The sequence below is a fragment of the Cherax quadricarinatus genome, chromosome 43 (assembly GCF_038502225.1).
Source record: "Cherax quadricarinatus isolate ZL_2023a chromosome 43, ASM3850222v1, whole genome shotgun sequence".
Classification (NCBI taxonomy): domain Eukaryota; kingdom Metazoa; phylum Arthropoda; class Malacostraca; order Decapoda; family Parastacidae; genus Cherax; species Cherax quadricarinatus.
In genome coordinates, this window is record NC_091334.1 from 12,079,286 (window position 1) to 12,095,592 (window position 16,307).

Below are 16,307 nucleotides of genomic sequence, written 5' to 3' on the forward strand. Positions count from 1 at the left end.
AACTATGGTTATGATTTTAACCATTTTATTACTTAATTGGAAGTATTTTTATGTCGATTTTTAGCAGTGATGGGGCGCAGGTTTGCCAGTTTTTCAAGCAATCTTTTTTTTTTTTTTTTTTTTTTCTTATTCGCCGGTATCTTATCAAATGTGATTTTTCTTAGAAATAAAACTCAAACATTTTTTACACGATTGTAGAGAATTTTAAATAAAAAATAAATGAGAAAAGAAAACTAACTTTTATATTTAAGAAGAATACATTTTCCTATTTTGGGAACATCGCTGGTGTATCGTATCCAAGACAAGATACGCCCAACTATTTCCATGTGTGGGCGCACAATGGACAATGAAACAGACCATTTGCAGATTTATTCCTGTGTGTTAGCTGGAGAACACCTCAACTGACACCCTTCATATTACTAAGTGTTGATGCTAGGGGTAACTCAGACAATACTGTAAATATATTAGTGTTGATGCTAGGGGTAACTCAGACAATATTGTAAATTTTACGATGCAACTTATCTGCCCCACGTAATAAGTGTTTATTTCTTGTGCAAACTGTTATTTTTGGAGATAGCAAAAATAATACATTCGTTTTGGCTTGAATGCAACGTCAGAGCCAATCATCAGTTAGTATTCAGTCACTAGAGGAGCCATTCAGTTATTACCATACATATTTTTTAAGATTATTATGATTATTATTATTAAAGATTAGCCGGTATTTTCCCGGCCCGGGCCTTTTCCAAGTGGTGGCCCGGCCTTGGCTCCCTCTTTAGGGAATGTCTGAGACCTAAGTCTCCCATGGGAGGAGGCACAAGTACCTCCTCATCTTTGGGACCAACTGCCCCCAGGCCTAGCCACAAGCTAGGCCTCTCTGGTCTGCCATCCCCGCCCCAAGGGAATGACAGTTTTGTGAGCTGTAAGCTCGGGCTCGGGCACCTACCCTACCCTAGAAGGGTTAGGCATGGTGTCGATGTATTTTTTAAGATTTTTTTTATGGTAGTTGTGGAAAATACTGTATATATTTTCCAGAAATACAGTAGTTATATGTAAATGGATGGCCATACTGTATTTAATAACATTTATGTCATAAAGAATGGGAATTTTTTTCTGCGCCTGCGCAGAAGGACAGTCGCCATTTTTGTTTTTGAATTGAGTAACAGACATTAGTAATGGGAAGAAATTTTCGTGCTCTAGAGGTTAAAATTGGGCTGACACCTCTCAAAAAAAGAGCCTAAATTGTTGGATGTGCATTCCTGCATAATTTGAGTATCAGGCGACAGGACAGGACAACTCCAGGAACCTCAGATAAGCTGTCTAATTTATGTTTAAATTCTGGCCTGTAAATTTTTCATAAATGTAGGGAAAAGGGGGGCTCCTGTACATGACATTAATCTCCAGTCAAATTGGTGAGTGATTTTAAGATATTCTCCTTCTGTTATGTAAATGTGTATATATATAATCCTTTATTAATTTAATATACAGTCCACAAATTTATATATTTACCAGCATTCCTGGTGATGTATATTTCATTTATGATTAATAGGTCCAGAGCAACTTGTGGATATGACAGTGATAGGTATCGAAGGGGGACATTTTTTGCGACCTAGGTGTCCCAAATTCCTACTTGTCTAACTGATAAATAATAATTATCTTTGTTCATTTACTGTTATGTACATAATGATATATTAAACTAACTGGTGATTCTCTCTGAACAATCTATGGTAGCTGTCACTGAACACCCTCAGTATGGTGATTGTCACCGAGCGCTCTCTATATGGTGATTATCGCAATGAACGCTCTTTGTATGGTGATTGTCACTGAATGCTCTCTATATGGTGATTATAGCTTTGAACGCTTTCTCTATGGTGATTGTCACTGAACGCTCTCTGTATGGTGATTGTCACTGAACGCTCTGTATGGTGATTGTGTCGCTCTGAATGCTCTCTGTATGGTGATTGTCACTCTGAACGCTCTGTATGGTGATTGTCGCTCTGAACGCTCTCTATGGTGATTGTGTCGCTCTGAACGCTCTCTGTATGGTGATTGTCACTCTGAACGCTCTCTATGGTGATTGTGTCACTCTGAACGCTCTGTTGGTTGTCAATGAACGTTTTCTGGCAGATGTGTTGCTCTGAACGATCTGTCTGTATACTATTAGGGATGAAACGAAAATAGAGGGGCTTATTATGGGGGGAAAAAAAAACCTTGGTGCTAGATGTGGGATTTTTTCCTGGCTTCCCCGCGTGTTTGGACGTCTGTTATATACTCGATGTGGAGTCGTGGACACATCAAGTTGCGACATACTCACTCTTCAATCACCACTGCATTATCACAGATATAATCTTGTAAATAGTTCATTATCACTGTAACTTGTTCATCTATCAAAACTTTGCGACCCAGTCCCTGGGCCCATTATGAACTTCTGTATTCTTTGATTACCGCCCACAGGATGGATGTAGGGTGCATAATAAAGAAGTTAAATTAACTTTAACTCAACCACCACCACCTCCCCACTTTGTATTGTGACGTACTCATTATTTTTTTTTTTTTTGCGGGCATCTATTCTTTGTTGTTGGCCCCTCCTCTCAACCTTTGTCAACCATGACTCACGAGATCGTAATAACACGACTGCAAACAAATCACAGAACGGATGGGAACTAGTTCTCGTTTTAGGGCTCACTGGCCATGTGTTCGTCAACCATCACTGCGGGCTTCTGGTCTCTTGAGCCCTCTCATACCTGATCGTAAAGCTGTGTATGGCGTTCAGCTGCGTTGGCAAGAAGTAACTGTCCACAGGTTCCAAACTCTTATGATAAAGTATCGCTTGTTGTCTGCCTATTATGATTAGTTAGCGTGTGCATGATGATGAGTGGTCGAGCCTCCGCCACACTTAGATATGACAATAATGTGATAACCTGACAGAAAAAAAAATAAATGAGAATCTCACCATAGAGTAAAAAAAAATAGTAACTTGTGTAATATGGAGCTTACCGTTCTCTGACTTTCGTGTGTCTTGTTTGATAGTCTGAATGCTGGCCCCTTCAAGAGACCTTGATGGCGAACGGCTCTTCATCCAAGGAACTGGAGGGGAATAGGAAGAAAGAGAGGTGAAGGGAGGAAGAGTGAGTGGAAGGGTAGAAAGAAATGTGAAATGGGGAGATAGGCAGAGAAAGATAAGGAAACGGATAAGATAAGATTTCGTTCGGATTTTTAACCCCGGAGGGTTAGCCACCCAGGATAACCCAAGAAAGTCAGTGCGTCATCGAGGACTGTCTAACTTATTTCCATTGGGGTCCTTAATCTTGTCCCCCAGGATGCGACCCACACCAGTCGACTAACACCCAGGTACCTACTTGCTGCTAGGTGAACAGGACAACAGGTGTAAGGAAACGTGTCAAATGTTTCCACCCGCCGGGAATCGAACCCGGGCCCTCCGTGTGTGAAGCGGGAGCTTTAGCCACCAGGCCACCGGGCCGCCGGAGGGAGGGGAAAGGTGGAAGAAGGAAGGGAATTCAGTTATATAAACTTGAATTTCGATAAAAATGAAATGGAGGGAGACGCATGATATAAGAACATAAGAACATAAGAATGTAGGAACACTGCAGAAGGCCTACTGGCCCATACGAGGCAGGTCCTTATCAAAACGATCTCTACCTAAAGCTACTCAAGAAACAACTCCCGCACCCCCCAACACCAATCAAACCCAGCCCCTCCCACTCATATATTTGTCCAGTCTCTTCTTAAAGCTACCCAAGGTCCTAGCCTCTATCACCCCACTGGGAAGACTGTTCCACGCATCTACAACTCTGTTAGAAAACCAGTACTTACCTATGTCCTTTCTAAATCTAAATTTATCCAACTTAAATCCATTATTCCTGGTTCTTACCTGGTTCGACACCCTCAGTACTTTATTAATGTCTCCCTTGTTTATGCCCGTCATCCACTCATAATTGGATTAATTTATATATGAGTGAACACCGGGTTAAGTGGAATTTGAGCGAGTGAGTGAATGGAAACCGGGAGGTAAAATAGTGGTGAGGGAAAATGGATTGGTAAAAGAAGATTCCAAAGGCAAGTGTCTTTTCTTGCTGCATCACTTTCCACTCTCGCACCTGCCTTTGTTTAGGGGGGTTGCTGGGGAGGCTTCGGCAAACTCTGTTGCAATCTGTTTAGAAATTGCTTGGTTTTAATTAGCATAATTAGATACACTGCAATGTGTGAATGACTTATTTACTCGACAACGGACTTGCCTCGCATATTTACGCAACAGGATGTGACTCACCAAGTCGGACCGAAACGTCGCCGTAAGCTCCTCTCTTCTATGTGCGGGTTATTTGTGTATCGTTCCAGTCACGGTATTGTGCATTTTTTTTATCTACTACCAGCTGGTGCTTATTTCCTTCTAGGTGAACAGAGGCAACAAGTGTATTGGAGCATTCTCATGTGTCTCACTCTGCCCAGGATGCGACCCACTAAACTGGAGACATCAGCATATTCTATTATACTCCGTGATGGAGAGTGAGACTTCAGCTAAGTTTGTCAGTGTTGGCGTGTCTACAAGGGGGCGGAGGGCAATAGTGTGTACTATGATTATGTACAATGTTGCGGTTGATGGCCACATCTATGGCCTTGACTTCAACACGCATTTTTTTGAGGGTTTCCTCTGTTGTCCTGTTTTGAAATCGACCACTTTTTTCTTAGAGAAGAAATTTTTCCTAGTGTATTCCTGATGAGGTCTTAGCAAGCATACTAGTAGTTGACATTCGTTTGTTAACGTTAGACATGATAAAGAAGTCTGGGCTAGTGAGAGTATAGGCAGTGGGGTTGAAGATGTATGGGTAGGTTCAAGAATGTAGTGTTAGCGTTCAGTAGAAGCTTGTGGTTACAGGAAAGTGGGTGAGGGAGGGAAGAAGAACGATTGGTCGAATGATGTAAAGGGAGTAGTAAGAGAGAACAACTTAGGATATGAGGGGTTTTTACAAAGTAGAAGTGATGCAAGGAGGGAAGAATAAATATGGAGAGGAAAAGAGAAGTTAAGAGAGTGGTGAAGCACTGTAAACAGAGAGCAAATGAGAGAGTGGGTGAGATGTTATCAACAAATTTTGTTGAAAGTAAGAAAAAGTTTTGGAGTGAGATTAAAAAGTTGAGGAAGCCTAGGGAACAAATGGATTTGACAGTTAAAAACAGGAGAGGAGAGTTATTAAATGGAGAGTTAGAGGTATCGGGAAGATGGAGGGAATAATTTGAGGAATTGTTAAATGTTGATGAAGATAGGGAAGCTGCGATTTCGTGTATAGGGCAAGGAGGAATAAAATCTTGTAGGAGTGAGGAGGATCGAGTTGTGAGTGTGGGGGAAGTTCGTGAGGCAGTGGGTACACTGAAGGGGGTAGAGCAGCTGGGATTGATGGGATAAAGATAGAAATGTTAAAAACAGGTGGGGATATAGTTTTGGAGTGGTTGGTGCAATTATTTAATAAATGTATGGAAGAGGGTAAGGTACCTAGGGATTGGCAGAGAGCATGCATAGTTTCTTTGTATAAAGGCAAAGGAGACAAAAGAGAATGCACAAATTATAGGGAAATAAGTCTGTTGAGTATACCTGGTAAAGTGTATGGAAGAGTTATTATTGAAAAAAATTAAGAGTAAGACGGAGAGTAGGATAGCAGATGAACAAGGAGGCTTTAGGAAGGGTAGGGGGTGTGTAGACCAAGTGTTTACAGTGAAACATATAGGTGAACAGTATCTAGATAAGGGTAAAGAGTTTTTTTGTGGCATTTATGGATTTGGAAAAGGCGTATGACAGGGTGGATAGGGGGGCAATGTGGCAGATGTTGCAAATGTATGGAATAGTAGGTAGGTTATTGAAAGCAGTGAAGAGTTTTTACGAGGATAGCGAGGCTCAGGTTAGAGTATGTAGGAGAGAGAGGGAGATTATTTATCAGTAAAAGTAGGCCTTAGACAAGGATGTGTGATGTCACCATGGTTGTTCAATATATTTATAGATGGGGTTGTAAGAGAAGTGAATACTCTAGTGTTGGCAAGAGGTTTGGGGTTAAAAGATAAAGAATCTAATACAAAGTGGGAGTTGTCACAGTTGTTCTTTGCTGATGACACTATGCTTTTGGGATATTTTGAAGAGAAGTTGCAGAGGTTGTTGGAAGAAGTCACAAACAGGTCCGGTGACCTCTGCAAGTGGCCTGCGAGGTCACCGGACCCAATTGTTTGTGACTTCTTTCTTTGGGAGTACGTGAAGAGCATAGTTTACGTACCACCACTACCTGCATCCCTGGAGGAGCTGAAAATTTCGATCACTGAAGCAGTTCGCATGATAACTCCAGATATGCTGCAGAGCGTCTGGACCGAACTGGACTATCGCATCGATGTTTGCTGAGCAACCAGAGGGGCGCACACTTAGTGCCTTTAATGGTACCTTATACCACATAAAACTGAACGAAATCCTGCATCTGAAGTTAGTGACTGTGAAAGATTATTAAAATAAAGTTACATGTTATACCTGTTTGAAATCAGGGAGTGTTTTTGTGGACACCCTGTATATATTACAAAAAGAAAGTTTAGTTTTTGTCATTACCTTTACCACACTTCATATGTATGCATAATTCCTTTGATTAGTGGGCAACGTACAGTATATCAAGTGAGTCTTCAAATTTAAATAGCCAAAACGTTGATCATAAGATTTCAAAAAACTTGACGTTATAGACTAAACAAGCTCAGATAAGTAATCAGCGCATCAAAGTTAGCTTTGACTACCAGTTTGGTTTCTAAATGAATAGAAAGATACATTTTGTAGACTAGTACTCGTATTTATGGGGAAGTAGAACCATGGGGAATGGGAGGCAGTCAGTTAGGCTTAACACAAAGGAGAGGGGTAGCTGAAGTTCCTTGGATCAAAAGCCCTTCACAAGCACCTCCCCCTACACATACACACTTTCCCTCTTTAAGGGCTATGAATTGTTCCAGCCATATCACTGTATCTTATATCTGTATTAGTCCATATATCCACACCATGTATCCCATCCCTTATATAATAAGTGAAAGTGAACTTCTTGTCTTGAGTCTTGAGTGTAGTAAAAGTCAGCTAAAATGCCGGGAACAATGGGCTAGTAACCCCTTTTCTTGTATAGCTTACTAAAAAGAAGAAAATCGTCAAAGTGGGATGTTTGAATGTGCGTGGATGTTGTGGGAATAAGAAAGAGATGATTGAGGATATTATGAATGAGAAGCTGGATGTCCTGGCTTTAAGTGAAACAAAGCTGAAGGGGGTGGGAGAGTTTCAGTGGGGAAAAATAAATGGGACTAGGTCAGGGGTTTCAAATAGTTAGAGCTAAAGGAGGAGTAGCAATATTGTTGAAGGATAAGTTATGGCAGGAAAAGAGGGAATATAAATGTATAAATTCAAGGATTGTGGTGTAAAATAAGGGTTGGATGTGAAAAGTGAGTTATAGTAAGCGCATATGCACCTGGAGAAGACAGAAGTGTAGAGGAGAGAGAGAGAGAGAGAGAGAGGGAGAGAGAGAGAGAGAGAGAGAGAGAGAGAGAGAGAGAGAGAGAGAGAGAGATTTGGAAATTTCTGGAGATTTCTGAAAGTATTAGTAGTGATGGGGGGGGAGGGTGTTAAAGAGGGTTGGGATAGTTTTAAAAATGCAGTATTAGAATGTGAGGTTGAAGTTTTTCTGATGATACTGTGCTTATGGGAGATTCTAAAGAAAAGTTGCAAAGGTTAGTAGACGAGTTTCGGAGGGTGTGTAGAGGTAGAAAGTTGAAAGTGAACATAGATAAGAGTAAGGTGATGAGGGTTTCAAATGATTTAGATAAAGAAAAAATGGATATTACATTGGAGAGAGAGATTATGGAAGAAGTGAACGTTTTCAGATATTTGAGAGTTGTCAGCAGATGAGTTTATGAAGGATGAGGTTAATCATAGAATCGATGAAGGAAAAGAAGGCGAGTGGTGCGTTGAGGTATCTGTGGAGACAAAAAACGTTCTCTATGGAAGCAAAGAAGGGAATGTACGAAAGTATAGTGGTACCAACACTCTTCTATGGGTGTGAAGCTTGGGTTGTAAATGCTGCAGCGAGGAGGCGGCTGGAGGCAGTGGAGATGTCCTGTCTAAGGGCAATGTGTGGTGTAAATATTATACAGAGAATTCGTAGTGTGGAAATTAGGAGGAGGTGTGGAGTTACTAAAAGTATTAATCAGAGGACTGAAGAGTGGTTGTTGAAGTGGTTTGATCATTTAGAGAGAATGGATCAAAGTAGAATGACATGGAGAGCGTATAAATCTGTAGGGGAAGGAAGGAGGGGTAGGGGTCGTCCTCCAAAAGGTTGGAGGGACGGGGTACAGGAGGTTTTGTAGGCGAGGGGCTTGGACTTCAGCAAGCGTGTGTGAGCGTGTTAGATAGGAGTAAATGGAGACGCACAGTTTGTGGGACTTGAGCTGTTGCAATGTGAGCAGGGTAATATTTAGTGAAGGGATTCAGGGAAACTGGTTATTATAGATTTAGCCGGACTTGAGTCCTAGAAATGGGAAGTACAATGCCTGCACTTTAAAGGAGGGGTCTGAGATATTGACAGTTTAGAAGGACTTCTAAACTGTAGTATCTGGGCGCCTCTGTAAAGACAGTGATTATGTAAGAGTGAGGTGAAAGTATTGAATGATGAAAGTATTTTCTTTTTGGGGATTTTCTTTCTTTTTGGCTCACCCTGCCTCGGTGGGAGACGGCCGACTTGTTGAAAAAAAAAAAAGTATGATACATCAACATATGAGTCGTTCTAACTCCGGCTTTCTTTTATTTTTTTTCCTTCCGACGAAACGTGAAATAAGGAAAAAATGCCGAAATGCTTGGGGGTTTTCCCCGTATGCTTCAGGCCTGGGAATGCTTTTAGGATTTTAATTGTGGGGAAAGACCAGCAGATTTCCTGTTTGTTAACCGTGGATACCAGCTGTCATACAGGAAGTAAACATCTTTTTTCCTAAAATGCTCTTAAATTAGTTATTCCTTAATTATATATATATATCGTGCCGGATATGTAAAACTTGCGATTTTGGCTTAAATAACAACGGTCTTCTTGCCGAATAAGGCAAGCGAAAATTTGTGTGTGCAATAATTTCGCAAAAATCATTCTGAACCTAACGACAAAAATTTATTTCATTGTGTTTGTTTATTAAATTATTGTAAACTTACCTAAAGTATATTTAGTTGGATTAGGCTAAATTAAATTGCGCTTGTTATAATAAGGTCAGGTAAGTTTTCTCATTTTTTTTGGTACAAAATTATTAATTTTTACTTGAACGTAAGTGAAAAAATGTATATCTTTAAACACATAAGAGAAAATTTTAGAAAGGACTTAATTTACCTATTCGGAACGAGACACACACACAGTAATATCTCTATCTCTCTCTCTCTCTCTCTCTCTCTCTCTCTCTCATATATATATATATATATATATATATATATATATATATATATATATATATTATATATATATATATATATATATATATATAAACACTTATCTCTGGCTGAAGGAGACTCGAACCTACGAACCTTGGGACAAGGTACGCAGTGCTTTACCAATCTACCCACACTGGACAATACCTTGGCGTGTAGCTAGCGCTACACGTTTGATCCAAGTATGCAGGTGATGAATTGAAAAGCTGTAAGCCTTCTCCCTGAAAGCTGGTTGCCTTGGATCAAACGTGTAGCGCTAGCTACACGCCAAGGTATTGTCCAGTGTGTGTAGATTAGTAAAGCACTGCGTACCTTGTCCTAAGGTTCGTAGGTTCGAGTCTCCTTCAGCCAGAGATCAGTGTTTGTGTATATTTCGCCTGCTCTTGCGAATTCCTTGTGCATTATATATATATATATATATATATATATATATATATATATATATATATATATATATATATATATATATATATATACATATATATATACACACACACACACACACCTGGAGTGGGTTTTGGTGGTCATCGCCCCCGCGGCCCGGTCTGAGACCAGGCCTCACGGTGGATCAGGGTCTGATCAACCAGGCTGTTACTGCTGGACGCACGCAAGCTGACGTACGAACCACAGCCCGGTTGGTCAGGTACTGACTTTAGGTGCCTGTCCAGTGCCTTCTTGAATATATACATTATATATATATATATATATATATATATATATATATATATATATATATATATATATATATATATATATATATATATATATATATATATATATATATATATATATATATATATATATATATATATATAATATGTGTATTAATTAAAGACTGGTCGAACCCATAAAGAAAACTGAACATTGTTAGAGTACTGTATATTTTAGTCTAATATACATACATGCCACCTGATTTAAATAACTTGATGTCAGTCAGGAGAATGGACAAAGTCATGTAAAGAAACCAAATGTAGGAAAAAGAGACTTTGAGGCCTAGGTAGTTATTGCAGCAAATTTCCACTGGTCATAGTGGATGTTGAAACTGTGTCGTGAAACATAATTGACTCAAGAATTTTTCAGCTATTAATATTAACTGGGAATCTGCTTTTGTTATATATAGCACATTATGTATGTACAAGTGAAATATCTGTGCGTCTAGTATGTATTCATTCCTAAGCTCAGTGACACTTGTTTTATACAGGTAACATCAGCTGAGGGTACAGATGTCTCGACCCCCACCACAGATAATGGCATCGCTCTGTCAGTCCCTAAACAGGATGAGGTGACTCTGGAAAATGCCACACGACCAACAGGACCAAACTCAACTCAACCAGACCAACCAACATTAAATAATGTAGTAGTAGTTCCTGTCTCAACATATTCTGAGGAACTACCGTCCACACAGCCGCAAATATCACAGAACGAACTCGTGTATACAGTAGATGATGTTCCTCCCTGGTATATGTGTATTTTCTTGGGTCTACAGGTGAGTCAACCTTTTATTACTACCTAGGATTATTATATTCACAAAGATCTCTTATAAGCTCATAAATTTAATTTTTGTATACTTTATTTTCATTGTACAATATCTTGTACACCGTGTACACCTCTGTTTGAGATCATTTGTGATTAGCAAGGGTTTTTGTGCGGAGATAAAATGGGCTTAAATGCATAATTTTTAGACGAGTCTCATATTACAGTTATTAAGCATTTTTTCGTATTTATAAAGTTATGGCTACTATTAGCTGTGACAAACTTACGTTGGGCAACATTTAAATCCTTTTCAGTGTGAATGAAGATGACAGTCATCTTAGTGTAGATAGTAAGACTAAAATTTACTCTGTCATTCACCACCGTATTTCGTATACGGGAGGAATAATGTCATTACAGTTTTCACTATTTTTCATCAGTTTTCATTATTATAAGACCTGTCACATTTTTCTCATCTTTGCAGTCCTCTGCCATCATCATTTATACTCTACTAATTTTCACCGTTTCCACTTGCTGTCATTATCATTGCTACGTTCTCATCGTCTGCCACGGGCATCTTGCAGCATTACTTGACCATGGTGGGCGGCACCATCACCATTCCCTTCATCCTCACACCACTCATGTGCATCGATGACAATGATCCTGTCAGGGGGAAGATAGTGTCAACCATCATCTTCGTGTCCGGCATGATTACACTCCTTCAAGCCACCTTCGGTGTTAGGTAAGCCTCTTATCATGGTCAGATCGGCAGTTTGCATCCGTCAACGGTGGTCAGGTAAGCCTCTCATCAATCAGCAGTAGTCAGACGGTTCTCGTATATTGAGATATGATTTTGTTCGGATTTTTAACCCCGGAGGGTTAGCCATCCAGGGTAACCCACAGGATAACCCAAGAAAGGCAGTACGTCATCGAGAGACTGTCTGTGTTATTTCTATTGGGACCCTCAATTTTGTTTCCCAGGATGCGACCCACACCAGTTGACTAACACCCATGTACCTACTTGTTAGGTAAACAGGACAACAGGTGTAAGGAAACGCGTCCAATGTTTCAACCCCTGCCGGGAATCGAACCCAAACCTTCAGCGTGTGAAGCGAGAGCTTTGCCAGCCAGGCCACGGGGCCCCCTTATTATCAGTGGTTACATACAGTACTGTAACCAGTGTTAAGTAAGACTGGAGGAGGTATAGTGATACCGATAGTATGTAGAACAACAACAACTAAAAACCTGCATCGTATGTGTCTTTATCTACGTACAGTGCTAAGCTAGGTTTCAGTTTTCTGTCAGCAGTGGTCACTTGCATTTCTCATTTTTTATTAAGTGGTCATCTGCATTTCTAACAATGGTCAATTGCATTTCTCATTTTTATGAACAGTGATCATTTACATTTTTCATTTTTTGTCAACAGTGGTCGGTTACGTTTCTCATTCTTTTAGAACAGTGGTCATTTACTGTTCCCATGTATGTTTGTCTGTTATATTTATTAGCATGACTTATTTTATATATGTTCTTCATATTAGTGTTAGGTTTTAACTTGCCCGAAATGCCATGCATAATCACGGGCTTTCCGGGAACTCTCGAATGTCATCTAAGCTTCAGATTTTCATTTATCTTATGCTGTACAAAAGTAACGTAATTTACATGTAATAAAACACAGTTAGGCGGGAAAGAAAGCCATTAGTATGCAAATGCATTTCTAGCAAACTAATTCTAATGCTTAAAGACTGCCTAAGAATTAGACATAGAGTTATTAAGTACGATTTTTTATGTAGTTAATTACAATTATATGCACAAGAAAGGTAGCTAATGAATAATGGTACAGTTTTTACAAGAATGACTTTATATTTTACATTGATTTAGTGATCTTCAGTTAAGCAGGATTTTTTAAGCAATTAACTACAATTACATAATATGCACAGTAAGAAAGATAGCTAATTAGTACTAAAAGTACAGTTTTAAAAGTATGATTTATTATTTCAAACTGATTCAATGATCCTTGTAGAAATATGTATTGTATCTTGTGGATATGAAAGTTCATTTTGTTTGTATGATGATGATTAGCTTGATGACTTATTAAAAGATTCTTAAAATCTGCGACATTACTTAAGTTGTTTGGTTCCACACACAGCAAGACAAGGTCACTGAGAACAATTAATATTATTACAGAACGCTTAACACCTCACCGCTGACGTCCAGGACGCGCGTCTCATCTCAGTATTCTTACAGTTTAGTTATGGTCTTATATTAGTTTTGTACATGCCGGATATGCTGTAATACAAGCTTAACAAAAAACAATTGGAATTTTCCATCTTCACACCCATGAAAATTTATTTTCTTTATAAACACATCGGCCGTTTCCCACCAAGGCAAGGTGACCCGAAAAGGAAAAAACACTTTCATCATACACTCCATCGCTGTCTTGCCAGAGGCGTGCCGACATGCCAGTAACATGTCTTCATCCCTTCCTTGTTTAAACAGTAAAATATTTGATTAATACTTTTATTATAGACCCCATACCTATGGTGTGGGCGATAGTCAAAAGATTACAGAGGCACCTAATGGGTTAATTACCACTTGTTTACTAGCAGATGCAATTAATGACTGTATTGTACCCTGTCTTGCTTTCACAGGTTGCCCATAGTTCAAGGTGGGACATTCAGCTTCCTGGTGCCCACTATTGCCATTCTTACTACCACTTTTGATACCTGTGACCTCCTGCCCTTGGCCAACATGACGGCCCCTGAACGGGAAGAAGTTTGGCAGGAACGGATGCGGGAAGTCCAAGGCGCTATTGTAGTCTCTGCGCTCTTTCAAGTCCTTGTTGGATTCACAGGTACTAGTCAAGCAAGTTCTGTATACGAAACCTGGTCTTTGTTTACATTATTTATTCTTGTCAGTAATACTGGTTAATAATCGGTTATATTATGCATTAAAAACTTTTTGTTATTTGTTCATCTGTCATTTTCTTTTGTAACATTTTAATATTATTTTTCTTTTACCTCCTCATTCTCATGAATGTTTACTCGGATTACTTTTGTGGATAAAGATAAATTGGCTGATTTCTTAGATATTGACATTATCCTCACCAAGTGTTAATACAACTTACACAAGTGGATGCTGACTCTTGTTGTGCTTCAGGCATACAGAAAACGATTACTGTCATTCTAGCATGCTTTTAGTGTTTTTTGTAATCTACAACATATACCTAGCTGCTTTTTTTTTTTTTTTTTTTTTTAACATCTACGTACCTATTGACGGCTCCTTGCATCCTCTCCCTCTCCCTACCCCGGGTCCTAGTGTCAGCCAGGCCTACCTAGTCCTCTCTTAAAAACATAAGAACATAAGAAAGAAGGAACACTGCAACAGGCCTATTGACCCATGCGGAGCAGGTCCATGTCCCCCCCATATTAGACCAATGACCCCCCCCCTCCCGGATTAGCCCAATGACCCACCCAGTCTGGTCATCTCCACTCAAGGATGGAGCACTGCACCAAACCCAGCAGCACAAGCTAGTCAGGTCCAACTCACACCCATCCACACCCACTCGTGTATTTATCTAACCTATTTTTAAAACTACACAACGTCTTAGCCTGAATAACTGAATAACTCTTGTAAAAATTGGTAATAGTGCAGGGAAGGCGTCAGGATTTTTTTTATTGGGGGGCTAGCTAGTTGGATAGGGGGCTAGGGGGACGACTCCGCAAGAGCATATGAATACACAAAAGGCCTAGGAACTAGGCCCCAAAAGGGTTAACAGGTATACATATGGATTTATATCTACGTATCTACAGTTCACTTATCTGTTACAAGCAAATTTAGGAAATTTGCTTAGTGTATCTGGTATCTTATTTTCAGTAATAAGATATTTTGACATACCACATAGGTTATTATACTGTCTATCTCTGTATTCCTCAATAAGTGGACAATTAAGCACATAGTGTTCAAGACAGTGACCATATGCCTGATCACATAATTTGCATTTAGTTTAATCATCATCTGTGTGTCTCCCAAACTGCCAGAAGTACTTGTAATCAAGCCTTAGCCTGGTCCTGGACCCATTATGTACCTCTGTAATCTGTAAATACCTTTGTAACTTGTCATGATTGTGACCATATCTACCTGGAGTTCATTACCTTTGTAACTTGCTCAGCTCTCAAAACTTTGGGGCTCAGTGTGACTCACGAAATCGTAATGACACGATTGCAAACAAAGTATACCACGGGCGGGGACAGAACTCTGATCGTAGGTTCTATTCCCGCCCATGGTATGGTTTGGGGTCCAGTCTCTGGACCCCATTATGTACCTTTGTAATATTTTGACTACCGCCCACAGGATGGATATGGGGTGCATAATAAACATATTAAAGTACTAACTACAACATCAGTCAGTGTGTTCACATTGCAAGTTGCTCCATAAACATATTTATCTACGTTCATGTTATCATAGTGGGTTATAGATCTCAGGCCGAGAGAGGAACTTACGACGACGTTCGGTCCGACTTGGACCATTTACAAAGTCACACTAACAGAAAAGAGAGATGGAGCCAGTAAGCTCCTCTATGTGTGCGGATTATTTGTATATTGTTCCAGTCACAGTATTGTGCCCTTTTGTTTTTTATTCACACTATATATCTGGAGTGTTCCGGGGGGCAACGCCCTTAAATTCCAATATTAACCTTGACCTAAAACGCTTTCTTGATAGTTGTGACAGAACCCACAGGCATAACACCAGACACAAACATCTCTACGACATTCCCCGTGTCCGACTAAACCTTTACAAAAATTAAATGTATGTCAAAGGCCCTAAAATCTGGAACACCCTACCTGAGAACTCTAGAACTGCAGACACATTCATCACCTTCAAAACTATCATTAGAAAACATCTTATCTCCCTGATACACCCTGTCAACTAACTACACGAATACCACCTGGTGGTTCACACTTACTCACCCATTTGACCATAAACAGAAATATCAATCTCAATCTTAAAATAATGAATCCTAACTAGTCATAAGTTGGCCTGTGATACTCCAATACTGAAACTATGTACTATGCCAAAACAAAAGCATTCACATTGCTAAACTCACAAACTAGTATTTAGTCACTTAGCCATAATACCAACTTACCTCATAATTTGTAATATTTTAAAATTAAGAATTAAACTAAGTCTGCTCGAAATGCCTAGCCATGCTAGGTGTTCTAGTGGTACACTCTGTAATTATTATTTTACTACATGTAAACCACACAATAACCAAATTCTGTAAACTCAGCATTGTAATCCTTATAGAGAATAAACTTTGAATTTGAATAATTACATAAAATTACATTAAATTACTTTTTATCAAAAC

The 16,307-nt window shown here is 39.4% G+C and overlaps 1 protein-coding gene across 1 annotated transcript in view; it reads left to right on the forward strand.

Moving 5' to 3' along the window:
• The window catches only part of LOC128694266 (solute carrier family 23 member 1), a 123,162-nt gene that overhangs the window by 55,929 nt on the left and 50,926 nt on the right, over positions 1–16,307 (forward strand). The window contains exons 3-5 of the mRNA XM_053784305.2: positions 10,674–10,958; positions 11,527–11,684; positions 13,591–13,793. Coding sequence (XP_053640280.1) covers positions 10,674–10,958; positions 11,527–11,684; positions 13,591–13,793 — 646 coding nt within the window. The remainder of the gene's footprint in view (positions 1–10,673; positions 10,959–11,526; positions 11,685–13,590; positions 13,794–16,307) is intronic.